Source organism: Mesoplodon densirostris, chromosome 14 (assembly GCF_025265405.1).
Source record: "Mesoplodon densirostris isolate mMesDen1 chromosome 14, mMesDen1 primary haplotype, whole genome shotgun sequence".
In the NCBI taxonomy this organism is placed as follows: Eukaryota; Metazoa; Chordata; class Mammalia; order Artiodactyla; family Ziphiidae; genus Mesoplodon; species Mesoplodon densirostris.
Window position 1 is genome coordinate 38,037,884 of NC_082674.1, and position 23,343 is coordinate 38,061,226.

The 23,343-nt window shown below is 44.2% G+C and overlaps 1 protein-coding gene across 3 annotated transcripts in view; it reads left to right on the top strand.

The window, feature by feature from the left end:
• PRKCE (protein kinase C epsilon) overlaps positions 1 to 23,343 on the top strand; it is a 548,717-nt gene that overhangs the window by 419,741 nt on the left and 105,633 nt on the right. For all 3 annotated transcript variants that reach the window (XM_060116774.1, XM_060116775.1, XM_060116773.1), the window contains one exon: positions 10,562 to 10,716. In XM_060116774.1, coding sequence (XP_059972757.1) covers positions 10,562 to 10,716 — 155 coding nt within the window. The remainder of the gene's footprint in view (positions 1 to 10,561; positions 10,717 to 23,343) is intronic.

Sequence of the window (23,343 nt, forward strand, 5' to 3'; positions counted from 1 at the left end):
AGGACTGCAAGTCAAGCCAAGTGGGACTGATAAAAAGGAAAAGACAAAGAATACAATAATGTGGTGAAACCACAGCTTTCTAACTGCGGGTGGGAATTTCAGGCCCTTGATTTGTTTTCATATGGCCCTGCAGTTGCGAAACCACGGTACAGCATGGTATCAGCTACACATAAGAGCTTTATTATGGCATTAGTGGAGTGGCTTGGATGAGCCCAGCATGGTATGAAGCATTGCAGGGATGCAGCCAGATGCAGGAGACATGGCCCTGGTCACTCCAGGAGATACGTCCTGTTGTGGAAAGCCATGGTTTTCCTGAGAGCACACCTTGTCTTTCAGAGTTCTGGGCTGAAGGAAAGCTAGAAACCACTGGTCCAAGAATTTACACCTTGGTTGTTGGACTTACCAACACATGAAATTCTCACAAAAAGATGCAGAACCAAATGCAATGAAATCACCAAATCTTGATGTCAGAAGCCAGGACAGTTGTCCAGTCCAGTGGTTCCCAAACTTCACTGAGCATTTGGAGCTACCTGGGGAATTTAAAACGAAGTGAACATTCCCGGGGCCCAGCCAGAGTTAGAAGCTCCAATCAAAGGGCCTGGAAATCTGCATGCTTTAAAATGCTCCCAAGGGATTCTTTGGCTCAGCCAGCTCATCTGGCCCATCCCCTCAATGAACAAAGTGGGTTTCTGTTAACAGCCCTGCAAAGTGATAATCCATACAAGGCTGGCATCCTCAGGTTGGAAGGAATTCACTGCAGAACAAGGCAGCAGGATCCAGATAGAAGGCTGGAGTTCTTTAAAGTCTTTCCTAGACTTTGATAAAAGGGGCCTCAGTTTATCTTCTACCCATTGGTCTTAGTTAATCTGCAATAACACAGATTGTCTTTACCAACATGGCAGTCCTGCAGTTGATTACCAACATGGCAATACTTCACACGTTTGAAGAGAGTTCCTCTTCAGTTTGTTCCTTTGTTTGATAGCTGATTCATTTGTTCATTCATTCATTCAGCTCGGACTCTCAGCATCCTCTAAGAGTGGGTTTCTTGAGGCTGACAATTGCCACTTCCTTTAGCTGCTTCTTATAGGTCTCGGCTTCTCCATACCCTCCTGTTTGCCATCCTCTGTAAGAACTCTAGTTTGTCAGCATCAAATATGGTGCCAGAATCGGATACCACGCTGACCATGTTGTATGACCAGCAGAGTCCAACTGCTACAGGAGCAGTTGCTACCTGTGTCCTGCTTCTACTAAAGAGTATTGTAAGAATAACGAAGAGCTCAAACTGGTGCGGACAGAAAGCTCCGGAGCAGATCAGGAAGGGAAAAGGTCAGTGTTGGCTGAATCGGACGTGAGCCAGGTCCTAGTGAATGGGTAAGCTTTGGAATGGAAGAGACTGCCGTCTTTCCAGCATTCCAAGTGGAGAAATAATGTTTCATTGGAAACCCAGATATTTGCTGCATAGACCACAGTGTACATCTGTTATCCGGTCTGCAGGCTAAACAGAGGTTCTCACCACATCCCTGCTCCCTACGTGTAGGATCAGCTCTGACTGCTACACCAAGCCAGGGGGTGTGAGGGGCAGCTTTCCTTTCTTCTCTGTACGGTGGGCTCAACCTCAATATTTCCATCTAAGCAGGTTATATTTCCTTCCCACAACTGAAGAGAAATAGTGATGTACCTTCTATCTTTAGGGTCAGCTACCTGGTATTTGCTTATGTTTAAAACTGTCACAAGAACCTTGTATATTCTTTGGGAAGAAAAGGAAAGGTAAGAAAAGAGGAACTATTGTGACGTTGACAGCTGGATGTAAAGTTAACTGAACAGTTGTTTCATATGTGTAAAATTGGAAAAACATTTCCTTGATTACTTTTCACTGAATAGACTGGTCATTTTAACATTGATGTGGGTACATTCTAATCCCTGAATTGGTTAGCAGAATTTCATTCTAAATCGAATTAAGCAAGCAAGCAAGCAAGCAAAGAAACAAAAAACAATGAGAGAGAAAACAGCAGCAACAATTGCAGCCGTAGCACAGTTCATGGCTGGCCTGACCCAGGACTGTAGGCTTTATTTACAACAGTAGGTGCACGAGTCTCCTGGAAATCAGACCTCAAGTGTGACCTCTGTAGGGGCTTCTTTTTGTGTTGGGCACGGGAAATAAGGTGACATGTGAAGTTTCTGGAATCAGAGTAGCAGCTACATGGGCTGCTTCCATTCTGCCTGGGGTCCATCTCTAGCATCTGAGCTAGAGACCAGAGATACTCATTTAGTTCTTCTTTACCAGCTAGACATGCACCAAGCCTAGATAAGAAGGGGATACACAAGAAAGGGGAGTCTTGAGGCCCACCTGTTGGGCCTTACATCCTGCTGGAGACACAGGAAGTATTGGCGGGACAGTCAGAGTTTGATGCAGTCACACACTGGATTGAGAGGGAAAGCCTGAGCTCATGAAAAGAATGTTGGTAAAGGACAAGACTATCACATGGGCCTCGGCTGGATGGGGGACTGGGCTTAGAACGAGAATACTTTCATTCCTTTGCTTAAAAACACTTACAGGGAACATTCATTCAGTTCTTAACTTAGGCTTCAGACAGCTGACTGCGGGTGAGAGTGGTGACAGTGTTTTCTTTCTGTTTAAATTAACTCTTGGTATCATCACAGACAGATTTGGCCTGTGGCACCATCTTGCCCAGAATGGGCAGACCAGATTCTCAGTGGGCAACAGGCACACTGCAGAGCGTGAAACCTCTACGAGATGGCCAGGCTGCTAAGTTGGGCAGACGAGTGAGGAGCAAGGTTCCTGATGCCTTGCTGCTTTCCTGCAGTCCAGGTCAACAGCCAGGGACAGAGGACAGTAGCCAGAAGCCACACCCCAGGAGCGGCCCTTGATGGAGAAAGCAGCCAGTGGGTGAAAAACCAGGAAGAAGCCTGGTACTGTGAGGTGATGCTGACGCTCTGATAATGCAGTGGAATAAAAGAAGGAGCCTCAGCAAAACCACACTGTTGCACATTTCACTGCCGTGTTCCCCATCTAAACCCCCTTGATTCTATCATTTTCAAAGAGAAAACTGGGGCTTCCCTGGTGGCGCAGTGGTTGAGAGTCCGCCTGCCAATGCAGGGGATACGGGTTCGTGCCCCGGTCCGGGAAAATCCCACATGCCGCGGAGCGGCTGGGCCCGTGAGCCATGGCCGCTGAGCCTGCGCATCCGGAGCCTGTGCTCCGCAACAGGAGAGGCCACAACAGTGAGAGGCCCGCCTACCGCAAAAAAAAAAAAAAGAGAGAGAAAACTAACGACAAACCATTATTCCTACTTACCTTTAGATGTTGCTCTTATTCATGGCATGAGGTCACTCTGGTGTCAGCATCATTGAGATGTAGCCTATTTGGGGGCTTTTCTGTATGTCCTATCATATCATGTGATAGTAACTTCTTTTTCCTAAGATGTTGATGACCCTATGAAAGGCAAGTATTCTCTGACGTATTGAACCAAAGCCTTTCCCCCTTTCCCCTGGCTTTCACACACAGATCAGTGTGCGTGGGGCAGGTTGGCAGTAACTTGAAGTTTTTCCCTGGGCTAAGTGCAGCTCTAATCAGAGGCAGGAAATGTTTATTTTGAGCTTTATCGAGTGAGTCAGTTTAATACAGCCTTAGGTCACTTTAGACGAGGTGTCCTGTGTACTTCCAATAAGCAGAGTTAAAAGCAGTTGGAAACAAATATTAGATGGACATGAATGCAGTTTATACCTTCTCAACCAGCAGACTTTTGTGTGGAATTTTTACTATTTGGCCAATTCTGATTAGGTTAATACTTCCCCCACAAAAAATACTTCTCCCCTTTTACCCAAAGGAGGGTAGACTCTACCATCTGTGACTTACAGAAGATTATTATAAGAAACAGCAATGTGAAAACCCATTCTGTATTCTCCGTTCCACTCTTGGCATTGATGGAATTGGCCATGGCTGTAGGAATTTGGTTGAGATAAATCTGAATTTGGCCAAGACCACAACAGAGTAAGGCCTTGCACAATGGGAGGTGAAAGGGGGAGAAAGCTGAGAAGGGCTGAGAATGTGTGAACATGAATCTTTTTAAACGACATTTTTTGGGTGATAATTATTAGTGTTATTGTGTAAGAAAATTTACATCACTGATCATAATTATTATTAAGATGAGACTCTCATTCTCTGTTAATTGACAAGTATTCAGTGAGAAGAAAGATCCTTTCTTTTTATTATCTACAGCTCTCTTTCACCAAACTTAGTGGAAGGTCTGTGACACCAGTTGAACAAGGTGGCCTGTAGTCCACTTATGGTACGTCTGCCTGAGAGCTGGAGAGTCTCACTCATGATTGACTGTTTTTAGTTTATTGTGATGTTGGCTGTTCCATCTTGGTAGGGAAATAAAATTGAGGTGGTTACGTTTCCCGAAGTGGTTGGATCTTTCCTTTCGTTCAGTCCAGGAAGTGTAATAGAGAAGAGGGAGGGTTGCATGTTGGTCTTTCTCAAAGATAATAAAACATTTAACACCGTGGAAATAGGGAAGAGATGGAATAACTTCGAGCAACCTTCCTTCAATCCATCATAAACTCTGCTTTTAGAATAGTTTTTTTTTTAATCAGCTTTAGTTATGCCATTTTACAGCTCAGAAGATCTCTAGAGTTCTTTACTTCCCACCTGTGTTTTCAGAACCATCTGGCCTCACCCCACCATCGATTCTGTCTTCTTCATTCCTATATCCAAGTTTTTTCCCTGGTTTACTCTTACCCTCCTCATCCCCACATGCCGTGGCCACTTTTGCTTACCTCTGCCCTTCAGGGCTGTGCTTCTAACTTGGCAGGCTCTCTACTCCTTCCACCTTCTGTTGTTCAAGACCTCAATTGTGGTCTTTCCCTAATTCAGATTTGTCTCAACCAAATTCCTATAGCAATGGCTAGTTCCGTCAATACCAGTTGTATTATGGAAAATAAAATACAGAAAGAATTTTCTTATGAGTGTTTCTTATAATGATTTTCTGTAAGTGCTAAGGCCTGGATGACAGACAGTTCTTCTCTAGGGGCCTAAGAAGATAAGGTCCCAGATACATAGGTTTCACAATCTGATTTGATACAGAAGGGTTTAGCACATAATGATAGAGCATTTCGTGTTGCTTTCTGTGGTTTCCTGTGTTCAATTCCTAGCTCCCAAAAATCAAAGCCATGGCTTATATCATCTTCCATATCTCCCAGTCACCTACCTCAGGGGAGAGCACCCAGGAGAGACCTGTCAAGTTGATAGGTTAAATGATGGAGACATGGAGAGAAAAGGAGATGCTACAGAGTGTGAGGTCAGGCCCCACGATTCCCTTAGATGGTACCTTAGAGAAATTGTTCATCCTGTCATTGGCACATCAAAGGCGGACTGTTTCAAGTCCAGTCTTTTGTTGGGCATTCCTGTAAAATTGATTCAAAAATGATAGAATCTTTGCACATATAAACAGCTAACAAACGATGGAGAATGTGTGTCTAAACAAACCCAATTGGCAGGACATGCTGTGCTGCTGAGAGGAAGCCTCTGGCTATCCATCACACCTTGAAAGATGAACAGGGAGGGCCTAGTTTTCCCTTCAAAGTCAGGAAAGGTTAGCACTCTGGGAAGATGGAGCCCAGTGGGAATTTCAAACACATGGCGTGGCCCTTCCGGCTTGTAGGTCATTATTAACTATTCTTACCCTAAATCGCCATGACATATAATCTCTTTCCTGATTTTATTATTTTACTTGCTATCACAAGACCGTAACTTTTCAGACATTCAGGTGTGCTTAAGGGAGGAGGAGGTAGAATAAGGCTTTTAAAATCTTTGATTCCCTCAGAAAACATATTTGCTTACTTTACAAGGAAGTTGGGGTTTGGTTTTGTTTTGTTTTCTACTGATGCCAAGAGGGGATTAATGAGTAGCTGCTGGGTTTGCCAGCTTTCTTTTGATTTCAGTTTATGTAATTAAGCAGTTCCCAGAATGACTTGAGATTCTCACTCTGCATCAAAACATGCTTCTCAAATGTGTTAGGTGTGGAGGTCAGAAACAATCCAGATTCACTGAATGGAGGGAGGAGAAGTGAAAAACTTGTCTTGCTTTAAAACAGTCCCTCCTATGTCAAAAGGGTTGACCATGCTTTGGGACCATGCCCATTGAGCTGTATTGAGTAGAAAACCAAGTTAAAACTGAAGTTCAGATAGGCTGAAGTTAGAATAACTCGAAACGAGGTTAACAATAGAAATAACGTGGGGAGACCAACTCTGGTTTACTGTTGAAATTCCAGCAACCAGGGCCTCGTCTGCGGTGGGTATTTAAGACTTCATGCATTCAACAAAGACACACTAGGAACCCACTCCGTGCCAGGCTCCATTCTAGTTGCTGGGGGTACAATGAGGAACTAAGCCAATGAGAATCCCTCCCTCAAGATGCTACCATGGAGTGAATGTTGGATGAGCAGATTTTTATTGAGCGCCTCTGAGCTGGTAGTGGCAATGGCGATTGCTGGGAAGTATAAGGTATGTTCCTCAAGGAACTGACCATCTCACGGGGAGGTGAAGACATCTGTGCACGGAACCAAAGAACTGTTCAAAGCTATACCAAATATTGGGTGCTAATACAGACAGACCCCCTGAGGGTGAAATGGTCAGAGTGGGCACTCATGGGCACATTCTGCAGGCAGGAGGCCTAGTGCAGTAGGCTGACTCGTCTTGAAGCCTTTAACTCCCTAAGCAGTAAGAAATTGCAGATACAAATATCAGAGCACCCTTTGGTTTTTGTTTCTCTCTTATAGCCCCCTAAACTTTTTAGTTCTCCCCACATGATGCTTGTTTTTTTTTTTTTTTTTTTTTTGCGGTACGCGGGCCTCTCACTGCTGTGGCCTCTCCCGTTGCGGAGCACAGGCTCCAGATGCGCAGGCCCAGCGGCCATGGCTCACGGGCCCAGCCGCTCCGCGGCATGTGGGATCCTCCCGGACCGGGGCACGAACCCGTGTCCCCTGCATCGGCAGGCGGACTCTCAACCACTGCGCCACCAGGGAAGCCCCGATGCTTGTTTTTAAAGGGAATTATAGCCGCTTTTCTTTGGGGTTAGACTAATTCCCTTAAAAACCAACAGGGCAGAATTACCAATAGCTCCCACCCTCATGAAGTATACAGACTGCTGGCAGAGAAAGACATAAATCAGTGACACAAATCAAAGACCCACTGGAGAGTGTCGCATGTAATAGGGGGATTTGACCTGGTCAGAAAAGTTAGGGACAGCTTCCTAGAAGAAAAGATGGTTGCACTGAAATCTGAAGGACAAGGAGGGATTAATTAGGTGAAAGGAGAGGGGAAAACATGCCAAGCAGAGGGAGCAGCATGAGCAAAGGCCCTGTGGCAGGAGGGAGTTTGCAGTTGGGGTAGAGGGAACAGGGAACAGCTGAAAGTGCTTCTTACTCAGAAGAATTAGGGCCAGATCACACAGGCCACGAGGCTTATTAGGCAGTTTTCTATTTATTCCAAGAGTATCAGGAAGCCTTTGAAAGAGTCAATAGAATGAGGGAAGGAAGGGGGGGATGCATTGTAATCAGATTTTCATTTCAGCAGGGTAACTCTGCCCATAGTGTGATGAGCGTTTGGTGGGGCAGGGCGGGGGGAGCTGGAATCAACATAGGGAGCATCAGTAAGAGGCACTTGTAAGAATCTCGACAAGAGATGATAACTGCTTGGGCGAGAATGGTGGCCATGATGGTGGTGACAACAGAAAGGCAAATGTAACAGGTACAGAGGTAATGAGTGCAAAGGTACAAAAGGTAAAAGCAGTAGGGCTTGGTGATGGATATGAGGGATAAAGGAGAGGAGGGAGGTATTGAGAATGACTTTCAGGTTTCTGATTTATACACTTGGCTGGTTGGTTAAGCCCTGCCCTGAGACATGCACCCTGGACGAGGACCAGTTTGCTGGGGGAAGATTATGAAGCAGTTTTGAACATGTTGTGTTTGAGTGCCTTTGAGGCATCAGAGGGAGATGTCAGAAACACAGCTGGGTAAATGGAGGAGAGGTCTAGGATGGAGGGAGACGTTTGCGAGTCATAGGTGTCAAGGTGCAGTAGCCACCGTGGGTGTGGATGAGATCACTCAGCGAGTACGGAAAGGGGAGGGCCTAGAACGCTGCCTTGTGGGATTCCAACTCCTAACTAAGTTAGCCTGGAGAGAGGAGAAGCCTACAAGAAAAGGCAGAACAAAACCTGCCACAATCACAGGGAAGAACCAGCTGAAAGCTAAGGGGAGCAAGCGTTTGTTGGGAGAGGAGGTGATCAGGGGAAAAGACTGCTGAAAGGACAGGGAAAACGAAGACTCGATCATTACCGTATTAACTATCATACCTCTAGCTAGAATACTGTAGTAACAATAGTAACAGACAGTCTTTATGGAGGAACAGTTATGAGCCAGGCACTTTAATATGTAATTTAACCCTCATAAGAACTTTGTAAGGGGGGTCCTATTATCATCCTCATTTTCACAGATGAGAAAACTGAGAACAGAGGGCTGAAGTCATTTGCCTGAGGTCACACAGCCAGTAAGTGATGAAATCAGCGTGGGAGCTCTTCTTTCTCACTCCATGGCCCCTATCCTTAAATGCCGTGTGTCTGGTGTTGGAGTATAAAAAGCAGCCAGGGAGGCAGGATGGGGAGGGGAGGTTTTTCCTCTTTAGAAATTTGGATTCTTTCAGACACAGGCAAGGAAATACTCCATTGTTGCTAAAGCCCAAGTCCAAGTTGGTGACCATGGACTGGCATTGCAGCAGCTGTTTCTGATGGTGGTTCAGCTAGATTAGAGCGGTGTTGAATGCATGATGCAGCTGTTCTTACCATGGGAAAGCCTTGCCCCAAGTGCTCTAGGGAAGTGGTTCTCAAAGTGGGGGTCCCTGGCCAGCAGCATAACATCACCTGGGAACTAAGAGATGCAGAGTCTCAGGCTCCAACCCACATCTTCTGAATCAGAAACTCTGTGGGGCGGGAGGAGAGGGGGAGGAATCCATGTTCTAACAAGCCTCTGTCAGATTCTGCTGCACAAGTTTGAGAACCTGTGTTCTTGGGAGATCCTTGAAAAGAAAAAAGAGGAAAACTCCAATAACTTATAATCCATATATCTCACCTTGGCAGAAACCAGATGGAAGAGTGGGTCTCCATCCTGGCTACCCACTGGAATCACAGGAGGACCTTTGAAAACTACTGATGCCTGAGTCCCATCCTCAGAAATTCTGGTTTCGTTGGATTGGGGTTGGCCTGATCATTTGATTTTTGAAATAAGGATTTGAATGGGGACTAGATGATTAAATGAATGGTTGGCTCCTGAATACTTAAGTCACTCTGCTCCTATTGTGTTTTCATCATTCTACCCATTTCCCATCTCTGCCCCTGGATCATAACCCCCCCGCCGCCACCACCGCCTCAGGACAGTGAGGGTTTATAACTCTTTGCCTCCTGTCTAGCACAGCACCCCACACTCTACGGGCTCTGCAAATTGTAGGCAAGAAACTGTGCAAAAGTGAATTTCGGTCCATCTTCTTCCCACCTCAGAATGGTGGGCAGATGAGAAGGCACCACCCCTAATGAGGTATGACTGTGGTTTGGCCCTTCTTGAGGACAGAATCCATAGGAAGCACGCCAGGGTGGGAATCCCAGAAGGAGCATCCTCCAGAGTGAGACGTGGCCCTCACGGGAGGGACTCTCACTGTCTCATTAGTCCATGTTGCTTTGTGTTAGTTTCCTAGGACTGCAGTAGCAAATCACCACAAACTTGGTGGTTTAAAATAATAGAAATCTGTTCTCTCACAGTTGTGGAGGCCAGATGTCTGAGACCAGTGTCCCTGGGCTAAAGTCAAAGTGCCAGCCAGGCCATGCTCCCTCCAGAGGCTCTAGGAGAGATCCTTCCCTGCCTCTTCCAGCTTCTGGTGGCACCGCCTTCCTTGGCTTGTGGCCGCATCACTCTAATCTCCACCTCCCTGGTCACGTTGCCTTCTCCTCCCTTCTCAAATCGCCTCTGCCTCCCTCGTATAAGGACATCTGTGACTGCATTTAGGGTCCACTCTGGTGATCCAAAATAATCTCCCCAACTCAAGATCTTTAACTTAATCACAACTGTAAAGTCCTTTTTTGCCATCTAAGGTAACATTCACACATTAAGGGATTAGGACATGGATACCTTTGCGGGGTGGGGGGGCATGATATAACCCACCACACATACCAAGGTAACTGGAGCCCGCAAAGGGACAGAGACTTGTCCAGGGTCACACTTCAAGGTCATAACAGAAATTAGACAGAGACCCAGATCTCCTTTCTGTCAATTTTGGGCTCCTCCCACTAGACCAAGCTGATGCCTATAAAAGTAAGACAGACAGATTTTAGAATAACACTTTGTACCCTAACTCCTTCATCTTCTCTCCAGAATGTGTGCTACTAGGGTCCTTGAGTCCCGGTTCTGTTACTTTGGACTCACAGTACGCTTGCTGGCCTGTGTGGGCAGCTGCAGCGGAATTCACTAAATGGCATTTCCTCCTCTCCTTTCAGGACCGCCTCTTTTTCGTCATGGAGTATGTAAATGGTGGAGACCTCATGTTCCAGATTCAGCGGTCCCGAAAATTCGACGAGCCTCGTTCCCGGTTCTATGCTGCAGAGGTTACGTCAGCCCTCATGTTCCTCCACCAACATGGAGTCATCTACAGGTACCTCTCCTCTCCTCCTCTCTTCCCCAAAAGCGAAAAAATAAAAGAGTTTTCCGGATGCTTGGACTGACTTGGCTCCTGCCCCACTGGTCTCTTAGCAACCCGCTTTAGATTAGTTGTTTGTTCCAGTTTGCTTACAGAGGGCTTTTTTGGGGGCTGTTTATCACTGTGAATGTTAATATTTGAATGGCCCCGGGAGATCTGATCCACTGTTTGTGCCAGTTTTGATTGAAAGCTTAAGCACGACATTTTAAAGGCTCAGCGCCAAGTAACCTTGGGGTGACCTTCGTTTCTCTCTGCCCCACCCCCTACCCTCTTCCTTGAACATCAGGGCATTCTCTTTACTTTTTCCTTCTGTGCCATGAACTTCCTCCCTTTCCCAACCTCTTGCCACTTCCTGAGTTTGTTTGGCTTAGTTGTCTCCAGCAGATAGAATCGGAGAAGGAGGAGTTCCTTGCGGGTCTCAGGGTTTATGATCTTGGTGGGGAGGAGGGGAGGGGAACTAGACAATGTCCAACAGGAAGTGACTCTCTGCAGATCATCCAGTCCCTTATTACTGCCTTGTCCCCCTTCCAAGAAAACATAGAACGAACACACACACACAAAAATTTTCCAGTAAGAGAGCGAGACTACGCAGGCTCTTCTGTGAGGTCAGGAATTCTGGGAGGAGTAAATATTTATAATTAGCAACAAGGACACTAAAGTTCCTTAAGGTTTTTTCAATGACTGTCAGTTTCTTTACTCAGATTTTACTTCTTCCTTTTTTTTTTTTTTTTTAAATTGGGTAGAAGAATAGCTGGCTTGGTTCAACCCAGAACTAATCCCTCACCAGAACTTCACTGACCTGCTCCCGGGAGCAATGCCCTGACTAAATGTGCTCCAAGGGGTTCTGACCAACCTTCACCAGCTTCCTAAAGTCCCTCTGCTCAAAAATAGTCAGTGGTTCCCTATGGCCTGCATAACAAAGCCCATACTTTTTAGCCTGCTTTCATGACCCTCCACGACAGGAGTCCATGTATTTGTTTCCTGTTACTGCATAACAAATTACCACAAACGCAGTGGCTTAAAACAACACCCATTGATTATCTCACAGTTTCTACAGGGCAGGAGTCCAGGCAAGGCACACCTGGGTTTCTGTGCTGTGATCAAGGTGTCAGCCAGACTGCATTCTTATCTGAAGTTTGGGCTCCTCTTCCAGGCTTACATGGTTGCGGGCAGAATTCATTTCCTTGCAGCTGGAGCATTCACATGGCTTCCTCAAGGCCAGCAGGAGAGAAAGTCTTTCCTGCTTTGAGTCTCTAACTTCAGGGAGACCTGGACCCTCTTTGAAACAGATCATTTGATTAGATTGGGCGCAGCCAGGCTAATCTCTCTTTTGTTTAACTCAAAGTCAGATGACTTAGGGACTTTAATTATACATGCAAATCCCTTGGCCCTTGCCCTCTAATGTCATATAATCTCAGTAGTGATATCACATCCCTTTTCCACATTGTTTTGGTTGGAGGTAAGTCACAGTTTCGCCACCGTATACAAGGGGAGGGGGTATGAGATTATACCAGAGTGTGACACCTTGGGGGTCGCCTTAGGTTATGTCTACTACAGCCCAGAATACCTTTCTCCCCTCACTTCCCATGATCTCTTGTTTTGAACCTACCAAGGTTCTTAGCTTTCCTCAAACTCACCTGCTAATTCCCAGCTTCCTCATTTTTCTGCCCTCCTCCCCACCTCCTCTGTCCAGCCCGGAAGCCTCATGCAATACTGCCTGCTGGCTCGAAGCCTGGTCCCACCAACCAGAGCAAGTCTCTCCATCCACCACACTTTATTTGCAATTTGGGAATGAATTGCAAGTTGAAACTAATTGCTGCACCTGCCACTCTTCACCTTGTGTTAGGGTCGGGCATCCATGTGGGTCCTTCACTAAGTCACACCCTCTCCTTTAGGGCCATGGCTGCTGCTTTTTAACCCTTTGATCTTCTTATTTTACATCCTCTTCTTATCTTGCACATAGTAAATGGTCAACAAATGAACATTGGCCTCAATTAGTTTAAAACCCTAATCTCTGCCCCCCAAACTGGTTGCAGGCTAGTTAGAGATACTGGGGTTAGATATGTGAAAAGATCACCCATACTACAAGGCAGTGCACTGTTAGGTGCCAGTGACAAGAAGAATTGTCATTCATTGATATATCATCCCCATCCCCTCCCTATTAGACTGGGTGTAATCATCCACAGTTTACCAGCAGGGATTCAGAGACTTCCCTTAAATAATTTGCCCCAGGCCGTAAGTGACAGACTCAGGAAGTGTAACTGATCAGCCAGTTCGTGCTACACATCATGACACTTGTCATGGGCTCATCAAGTCCAAGTCCACACTTTACTAGTCATTCCAGGTACTCCAAAACTTGACTTTTTCTTACATGTCTGGTTTCTTCTCCTTTCTGCTTCCCTCGCTGAATGCTTCCCTCTCATCACACCTGTGAACACTTTTGTTCTGTTGACTTCTATGAGCCATACATGCCCCCTCTCTTTCTCTCCTTCCCATCTCCTTGACCATCTTTTTTTTATCCATTTAAAAAAGATTTTATTGAAATATAGTTGATTTACAATCTTGTGTTAGTTTCAGGTGTACAGCAAAGTGATTGTTATACATATATATTCTTTTTTAGATTCTTTTCCAGTATAGGTTATTACAAGACATATAGTTCCCTGTGCTATACAGTAGGTACTTGTTGGTAATCTATTTTATATATAATAGTGTATATATTTTAATCCCAAACTCCTAATATATCCCCCACCCCCTTTCCCCTTTGGTAACCGTAAGTTTGTTTTCTATGTCTGTGAATGTTTTGTAAATAAGTTCACTTGTATCTTTTTTTTTAGAGTCCACGTATAAGTGGTATCATATGATACTGTTTTTTTTACAACTTTATTGTAGTATAATTGCTTTACAATGGTGTGTTAGTTTCTGCTTTATAACAAAGTGAATCAGTTATACATATGTTCCCATATCTCTTCCCTCTTGTGTCTCCCTCCCTCCCACCCCTCCCACCCCTCCCACCCCTCCCACCCCTCCCACCCCTCTCACCCCTCTAGGTGGTCCTTTTTTTTTTTTAATTTTATTTATTTATTTATTTATTTATGGCTGTGTTGGGTCTTCATTTCTATGCGAGGGCTTTCTCTAGTTGTGGCAAGTGGGGGCCACTCTTCATTGCAGTGCGCGGGGCCTCTCACTATCACGGCCTCTCTTGTTGCAGAGCACAGGCTCCAGACACGCAGGCTCAGTAATTGTGGCTCACGGGCCTAGTTGCTCCGCGGCATGTGGGATCTTCCCAGACCAGGGCTCGAACCGGTGTCCCCTGCATTGGCAGGCAGATTCTCAACCACTGCGCCACCAGGGAAGCCCTCTAGGTGGTCCTTGACCATTTCTCTTCAAGCTGGCCTGGTCCTTCTCCCCTCCAGCCCCATCTTCTAAATGCTGGTTTTTCCTACGGCCTTCATCCCCAAATACTCCTCCTGAGCAATTTCAGCATTTGCATGCCTCCAAATGACACCTGTGTGCCCATGACTTCCATATCACTCTCTCCAGAACCTTGCACAAGATCTCTCTCTTTCAAGACAAACTCCAAGGCCTTCTTCCTTCTTCCCTGGCTAGTTTGCAAGAATTTCTTGACTTGACTCACTCACTGCCTCTCGGTTTTCTGCCCTTCTGTCTGTCTACCTCCCTCTCCATCGCTGCCCAGTGTTCTTTCAAAGCGCAGGCTGATTGTCACAGGGTCCCCCCTGCTTAGCATCCTTCAACCCTCATAAGATAAAGCACAGAAAGGGGTGCTTTTTCTACCCAGAGGAGATGCCTTTTTGTGTTTCTCACAAAGACACCATGCATGCTGACAGCACCCTCGTGGCCCCCAATGATCTTTTGATCCTTATCCCCCTTCCCCCAACCGTGTATCCCACCCTCAAGGCCCTCCAAATTAGGCCATTCTCCCCCAAATACCCTTCTCTTTCATTTCTCCTAGTCTTTGTCTCCACTGTCCCTGGAATTCCCTTGCTCCTAATCTGTGTCTTGATCAGTGAGTGGCTTCCAGGTCACATCTATGGTCTGACTGCCTTAGAGTCCCTGGTTTAAAAAATAGGTAGATTCCAGAATACTGGACAAGGGGACTAGATAAGGATATAGGTGAGGAGAGAGTGGCCGTGAGGTGGTGATCGCTGAAGCTGGGTGATGGGTACGCGGGGGTTCACTATTCTGTCTGCTTTTTTGCATGTTTTGAATTTATCATAAATAATCATAATTTTTAAAAAAATGAATAGCAATTCCAGGAGCATTTCCAGGAGCAATTCCATAGCAATTCCAGGAGCAATTCCATAGCATTCCTAGAGCCTTTGATTCAGTAGGTCTGTTATGGGGTACGGGAATCTGTACTTTCTTAAAACATTCCTCAGGTGATTTGGGGACCACGGGTCTAGAAAAATTCCGTTCTGCCCTCAGAACTGTGTCAGATGCCCCGGCTCTGGGAGGCCTCCCCTGACCACCCAGCCTGCCGTGGGGGTCATGCCTTCCCTGAGCGACAGCATCTCTCTGGATCAGGCTGGTTCCCTTTGCCAACCTTGTATTTTCACTTAAGATACCCATTCTGTGATTGAGAACTCCATGCAAGCTGGCTGGCCTGGGATGGTACCCTGCTTGTAGTAGGTGTTCACTAAATACTTGTTCTAGTCTCTAATGCTCCAGAGCCTTCCAGTCTAGTGGGTTGCTACCTCATACATGTGCACTTTTGAAAGTCTGTGTTGGAAGCATCTGCAGCACACACACACAGTTGTTGGTTTTTTTTCTTTGCCCCTGAACGGCCCCCCTTCCTTTATCTCTCTCGATTCATAGATGAATGAGGACCATGTGATCTCTCTTTCCCATGCTGCTTTGTTTGAAACTTCCAGCACATGGGCTAGATGTTATGTGTCTCTTCATATTCGCCTCTGGCTGTTCCGAAGCTCAGGTGGAGACCATATTTTGGGTGGTGCAGGGGTTTATCTGGGAGATTGGCAAGACCAAATTTTTCAGGAGGAACCTCATTGCTGAAGTTGAGATAGAATTTTCCAGCTTTCCTGCTGGAATTTATACACAAACTAATTAGCAGCTAATTGGCCAGGGTTCAGGAACTAAGGGAAGAAGTCATTTCCCTGACTGGGGGCTCACACTTGAAGTCGAGCCCAGGCTGACAGGCTCCCTTTCCTCTGGGCCCTCTCTGCTCAGGTTTCCCCCATGGGCGGCACAGGGCACTGTCTCTGTGTCCCCTGCCCAGCATTCCTGAGCATCCTCTGTGTGCTGCAGTGGGAGCAGGCGTTAGCTTACTGTGTGTCCACGCTTCCTAACTATGGCTTTTAAAAATCTCTTCCCCTCCCTTACGCACTCACACATACCATGACAGGGGGAGGTTTTCAGGGGTGGACTTTCTTCCGAAAGTTGATTCACGGAACTTCCTCCTATTCTACATCATGCTCAGAGCTTGTCTGTTTTCCTCTGAGCTGCTCAGTACAGCAGCTGAGTCTCAGAGGATGCTCCTCTGACCATGGGACATGGAAGAGAGACTGTGGGATCCACCTCAGACACAGAGGGCAGCGGGGGTTCCCTGGGAGGAGAACCAGAGGCTTGGCAGACAGGAATGCATCTTCTTCCTTCACAATCACACGTACTGCGGCAGAGGGTGGTAAAGAACATGGCTTCTGCCACTCTGGCCAAGTGTCTTAACACGAGAAGAATGAATTCCTTCCTTCATTTGTATAAAATTGATTTCCTTTTTTTAAAGTATAGAAGTAGTAGTCATAGGAAAAAATCAAAATTTAAACAGCAAAGAAAGGTAAAGTCAGTTTTCTCTTCCCCGATCTCATACGTACCCAGGACAAAACAGTTGAACAGCTGCTAGAGGATCCTTCAAGAAATCTTGAGCAAGTGACTGAACCTCTTCATGACTGGCTTCCCTGTGGGGTTCAGATAATACCTGCCTTGTCTCCTTTCTAAAGTAGTTGAGAGTGATCATGACTAGTTGGACTGTACAGGTAGAAGTGAAGGATATAAAAACAAGTGGGGAATGACAAGGTATTTTATTTATGTCAAGTATGATTGATGATTAACATTCCTCACTTAGAGCACTAAAATTTGGCCTTTACCAGCAGGAGAGGAAGTTGTAAGTTTTAAAGCTCTCCTGATCCTTTAATTCTCCAAGATTTTCAATCTTTAATGAGCCATCATCATCACCCCCCAAAAGTCAGTCCGCCCTGGGTGCCTGTTATGTGTCTGGTGCCAGAATTGAGGGGCAATAAGGGGACAGGAAGAGAGAGAAGGGCATTTCTGCTTTGGCCCCATCTAGATCACTCTGTAGTCTGGAGGTGCTTAGAAAAGGCTTTCCTTGTTGATGATAATGTTTATAAAAAGTCAATTAAGAATTAAGAGCAGGGAACAGAGATTTCATTTACACTCAGATAAGCCTGAGTCTGAAATGTCTGGTCCTCTCCAGAGCTGGGGGACAAAGCCCAAAATGGGGGACTTGGGAGGGATTTCCCTAGAAAGAGCTGAAGACGTACAGAGGTCTCTGGCTGTGCTCTCCAAGCCCAGCCTCCCTGGGAAATGCATACGGAGTTGTGATGTGCGCCGTAGTCTTGCCTTCCTGGTGGTCTAAGGGGATTGTGTGCCTGGTCTGCGGAATGATAGCCTGCCTTGATCCCTGGAAAGCTTTCCTGCCATAGGCAGTTAGGCGTCTCCTGAGTTGAGGAAGGTCTCTGGTTAAAGGCTGTGTTAATAACTGGAAAATCTACTGTTTAGAGTCTCATCTTCTTTTAGTATATTTCCAATGTAGCTAATGCTCATACATAGCAGGGGAGGAGGAGGAATTGGCATGATCCCTTCCACTTTCCTTCTCAGTCTTCTTAGGACCTGGTCCTTAGAAAATCACGTGGGGATCTTTGTTCCCACAGAGCACTGTTCTCAGCCATCAGCATTCCCCCACCCATTGTAGAAAATGATACTTTACTGTAAAACTCCTAAGGACCTAGGGGCTGAGTGTGTAATGAGATGATACCAGTTCCCGAGGCAGGAATCGCAGTGTAAATGTTAGATCAAGGAGGCCCTCAGAGGCTGTCTAATCCAACTCCATTTTATAGATGCGGAACTTGGAAACCAAAACCGGGCATCAGTTCACTCAAGTTTATGCAATGAGGCGTTATAAAGCTTAGATGCTATTTTAATCAAAGATATTCATATAGATAAAGATTCAGACAGTTCTACACAGTGCTTAAAGAAATGAGAAGCCATTTTCTGCCCTTTCTCCCCACCAATTTCCCCTTCCACAGAGACAACCACTTACAATTCTTTTAGCTGACACTTCTGGTATGGACCTTTGTATTTCAAAATAACATGGTTTTGTTTTTGTTTTTGTTTAATTGACATATAGTTGATTTCCAGTGTTGTGTTAGTTTCTGTTGCACAGCAAAATGATTCAATTATACATTTTTTTTCACATTTTCCATTATTGCTTATTATAGGATATTGAATATATTTCCCTGTGCTGTACAGTAGGACCTTGTTGTTTACCTATTTTAAATATAATCGTTTGTGTCTGCTAATCCCAAACTCCTAATTTATCCCTCCTTCATCCCATTCACTCTTTGGTAACCATAAATTGGTTTTCTATGTCTGTGAGTCTGTATCTGTTTTGTAAATAAGTTCACTTGTGTCATAATTTAGATTCCACATATAAGTGATATCATATGACATTTGTCTTTCTCTGGCTTACTTCACTTAGTATGGTAATCTCTAGGTCTATCCATATTGCTGCAAATGGCATCATTTCATTTTTTATGGCTGAGTAGTATTCCATTGATATATATACCACATCGTCTTTATCCATTCATCTGTCAATGGACATTTAGGTTGCTTCCATGTCTTGGCTATTGTAAATAGTGCTGCTTTGAACATTAGGATGCATGTATCTTTTTGAATTAGAGTTTTCTTTGGATATATGCCCAGGAGTGGAATTGGTGGATCATATGGCAACTCTGTTTTTAGTTTTTAAATGAACCTCTGTATTGTTTTCCATGGTGGCTGCACCAGTTTATATTCCTACCCACAGTGCAGGAGGGTTGCCTTTTCTCCACACCCTCTCCAGCAGTTGTTATTTGTAGACTTTTTTTTTCTTTTTAAACAGTTTTTTTTTAATGTATATTTATTTTTGGCTGTGTTGGGTCTTCATTTCTGTGCGAGGGTTTTCTCTAGTTGTGGCAAGCGGGGGCCACTCTTCATCGCGGTGAACGGGCCTCTCACTATCGCGGCCTCTCTTGTTGTAGAGCACGGGCTCCAGACGCGCAGGCTCAGTTGTTGTGACTCACGGGCCCAGTGGCTTCACAGCATGTGGGATCTTCCCGGACCAGGGCTCGAACCCATGTCCCCTGCATTGGCAGGCAGATTCTCAACCACTGCGCCACCAGGGAAGCCCATTTGTAGACTTTTTAATGATAGCCATTCTGACCAGTGTGAGGTGATACCTCATTGTACTAAATAACATGTTTTAATGTTATTTTTTTTTTACTTCTTTTTTTATATTTATTTTTTTTTTTTTAATTTTTTGCCTTATAACAAATTTAATCAGTTATACATATACATATGTTTCCATATCCCCTCCCTTTTGCGTCTCCCTCCCACCCTCCCTATCCCACCCCTCCAGGCGGTCACAAAGCACCGAGCTGATCTCCCTGTGCTATGCGGCTGCTTCCCACTAGCTATCTACCTTACGTTTGGTAGTGTATATATGTCCATGCCGCTCTTTCACTTTGTCACAGCTTACCCTTCCCCCTCCCCATATCCTCAAGTCCATTCTCTAGTAGGTCTGTGTCTTTATTCCTGTCTTACCCCTGTGTTCTTCATGACATTTTTTTTTCTTAAATTCCATATATATGTGTTAGTATACAGTATTTGTCTTTCTCTTTCTGACTTACTTCACTCTGTATGACAGACTCTAGGTCTATCCACCTCATTACAAATAGCTCAATTTCATTTCTTTTTATGGCTGAGTAATATTCCATTGTATATATGTGCCACATCTTCTTTATCCATTCATCCGATGATGGACACTTAGGTTGTCTCCATCTCCAGGCTATTGTAAATAGGGCTGCTATGAACATTTTGGTACATGTCTCTTTTTGAATTATGGTTTTCTCAGGGTATATGCCCAGTAGTGGGATTGCTGGGTCATATGGTAGTTCTATTTGTAGTTTTTTAAGGAACCTCCATACCGTTCTCCATAGCGGCTGTACCAATTCACATTCCCACAAGCAGTGCAAGAGTGTTCCCTTTTTTCCACACCCTCTCCAGCATTTATTGTTTCTAGATTTTTTGATGATGGCCATTCTGACTGGTGTGAGATGATATCTCATTGTAGTTTTGATTTACATTTCTCTAATAAGTAAAGATGTTGAGCATCCTTTCATGTGTTTGTTGGCAGTCTGTATATCTTCTGTGGAGAAATGTCTATTTAGGTCTTCTGCCCATTTTTGGATTGGGTTGTTTGTTTTTTTATTATTGAGCTGCATGAGCTGCTTATAAATTTTGGAGATTAATCCTTTGTCAGTTGCTTCATTTGCAAATATTTTCTCCCATTCTGAGGGTTGTCTTTTGGTCTTGTTTATGGTTTCCTTTGCTGTGCAAAAGCTTTTAAGTTTCATTAGGTCCCATGTGTTTATTTTTGTCTTTATTTCCATTTCTCTAGGAGGTGGGTCAAAAAGGATCTTGCTGTGATTTATGTCATAGAGTGTTCTGCCTATGTTTTCCCCTAAGAGTTTGATAGTGTCTGGCCTTACATTTAGGTCTTTAATCCATTTTGAGCTTATTTTTGTGTATGGTGTTAGGGAGTGATCTAATCTCATACTTTTACATGTCCCTATCCAGTTTTCCCAGCACCACTTATTGAAGAGACTGTCCTTTCTCCACTGTACATTCCTGCCTCCTTTGTCAAAGATAAGGTGACCATATATCCGTGGGTTTAACTCTGGGCTTTCTATCCTGTTCCATTGATCTATCTTTCTGTTTTTGTGCCAGTACCATACTGTCTTGATTACTGTACCTTTGTAGTATAGTCTGAAGTCAGGGAGCCTGATTCCTCCAGCTCCATTTTTCGTTCTCAAGATTGCTTTGGCTATTCGGGGTCTTTTGTGTTTCCATACAAATTGTGAAATTTTTTGCTCTACTTCTGTGAAAAATGCCAGTGGTAGTTTGATAGGGATTGCATTGAATCTGTAGATTGCTTTGGGTAGTAGAGTCATTTTCACAATGTTGATTCTTCCAATCCAAGAACATGGTACATCTCTCCATCTATTTGTATCATCTTTAATTTCTTTCATCAGTGTCTTATAATTTTCTGCATACAGGTCTTTTGTCTCCTTAGGTAGGTTTATTCCTAGATATTTTATTCTTTTTGTTGCAATGGTAAATGGGAGTGTTTCCTTGATTTCACTTTCAGATTTTTCATCATTAGTATATAGGAGTGCCAGAGATTTCTGTGCATTAATTTTGTATCCTGCAACTTTACCAAATTCATTGATTAACTCTAGTAGTTTTCTGGTAGCATCTTTAGGATTCTCTATGTATAGTATCATGTCATCTGCAAACAGTGACAGCTTTACTTCTTCTTTTCCAATTTGGATTCCTTTTATTTCCTTTTCTTCTCTGATTGCTGTGGCTAAAACTTCCAAAACTAGGTTGAATAAGAGTGGTGAGAGTGGGCAACCTTGTCTTGTTCCTGATCTTAGTGGAAATGGTTTCAGTTTTTCACCATTGAGGACGATGCTGGCTGTGGGTTTGTCATATATGGCCTTTATTATGTTGAGGAAAGTTCCCTCTATGCCTACTTTCTGCAGGGTTTTTATCATAAATGGGTGTTGAATTTTGTCGAAAGCTTTCTCTGCATCTATTGAGATGATCATATGGTTTTTCTCCTTCAATTTGTTAATATGGTGTATCACGTTGATTGATTTGCATATATTGAAGAATCCTTGCATTCCTGGAATAAACCCCACTTGATCATGGTGTATGATCCTCTTAATGTGCTGTTGGATTCTGTTTGCTAGTATTTTGTTGAGGATTTTTGCATCTATGTTCATCAGTGATATTGGCCTGTAGTTTTCTTTCTTTGTGACATCCTTGTCTGGTTTTGGTATCAAGGTGATGGTGGCCTCGTAGAATGAGTTTGGGAGTGTTCCTCCCTCTGCTATATTTTGGAAGAGTTTCAGAAGGATAGGTGTTAGCTCTTCTCTAAATGCTTGATAGAATTCGCCTGTGAAGCCATCTGGTCCTGGGCTTTTGTTTGTTGGAAGATTTTTTATCACAGTTTCAATTTCAGTGCTTGTGATTAGTCTGTTCATATTTTCTATTTCTTCCTGATTCAGTCTTGGCAGGTTGTGCATTTCTAAGAATTTGTCCATTTCTTCCAGGTTGTCCATTTTATTGGCATAGAGTTGCTTATAGTAATCTCTCATGATCTTTTGTATTTCTGCAGTGTCAGTTGTTACTTCTCCTTTTTCATTTCTAATTCTATTGATTTGAGTCTTCTCCCTTTTTTTCTTGATGAGTCTGGCTAATGGTTTATCAATTTTGTTTATCTTCTCAAAGAACCAGCTTTTAGTTTTATTGATCTTTGCTATCGTTTCCTTCATTTCTTTTTCATTTATTTCTGATCTGATTTTTTTGTTTTGTTTTGTTTTGTTTTGTTTTTTTGCGGTACGCGGGCCTCTCACCGTTGTGGCCTCTCCCGTTGCGGAGCACAGGCTCCAGATGCACAGGCTCAGCGGCCATGGCTCACGGGCCCAGCCGCTCCGCGGCATGTGGGATCCTCCTGTGGGACCGGGGCATGAACCCGTGTCCCCTGCATCGGCAGGAGAACTCTCAACCACTGCGCCACCAGGGAAGCCCTGATCTGATTTTTATGATTTCTTTCCTTCTGCTAACTTTGGGATGTTTTTGTTCTTCTTTCTCTAATTGCTTTAGGTGCAAGGTTAGGTTGTTTATTCGAGATGTTTCCTGTTTCTTAAGGTGGGATTGTATTGCTATAAACTTCCCTCTTAGAACTGCTTTTGCTGCATCCCATAGGTTTTGGGTCGTCGTGTCTCCATTGTCATTTGTTTCTAGGTATTTTTTAATTTCCTCTTTGATTTCTTCAGTGATCACTTCGTTATTAAGTAGTGTATTGTTTAGCCTCCATGTGTTTGTATTTTTTACAGCTCTTTTCCTGTAATTGATATCTAGTCTCATAGCATTGTGGTAAGAAAAGGTACTGGATACAATTTCAATTTTCTTAAATTTACCAAGGCTTGATTTGTGACCCAAGATATGATCTATCCTGGAGAATGTTCCATGAGCACTTGAGAAAAATGTGTATTCTGTTGTTTTTGGATGGAATGTCCTATAAATATCAATTAAGTCCATCTTGTTTAATGTATCATTTAAAGCTTGTGTTTCCTTATTTATTTTCATTTTGGATGATCTGTCCATTGGTGAAAGTGGGGTGTTAAAGTCCCCTAATATGAGTGTGTTACTGTTGATTTCTCCTTTTATGGCTGTTAGTATTTGCCTTATGTATTGAGGTGC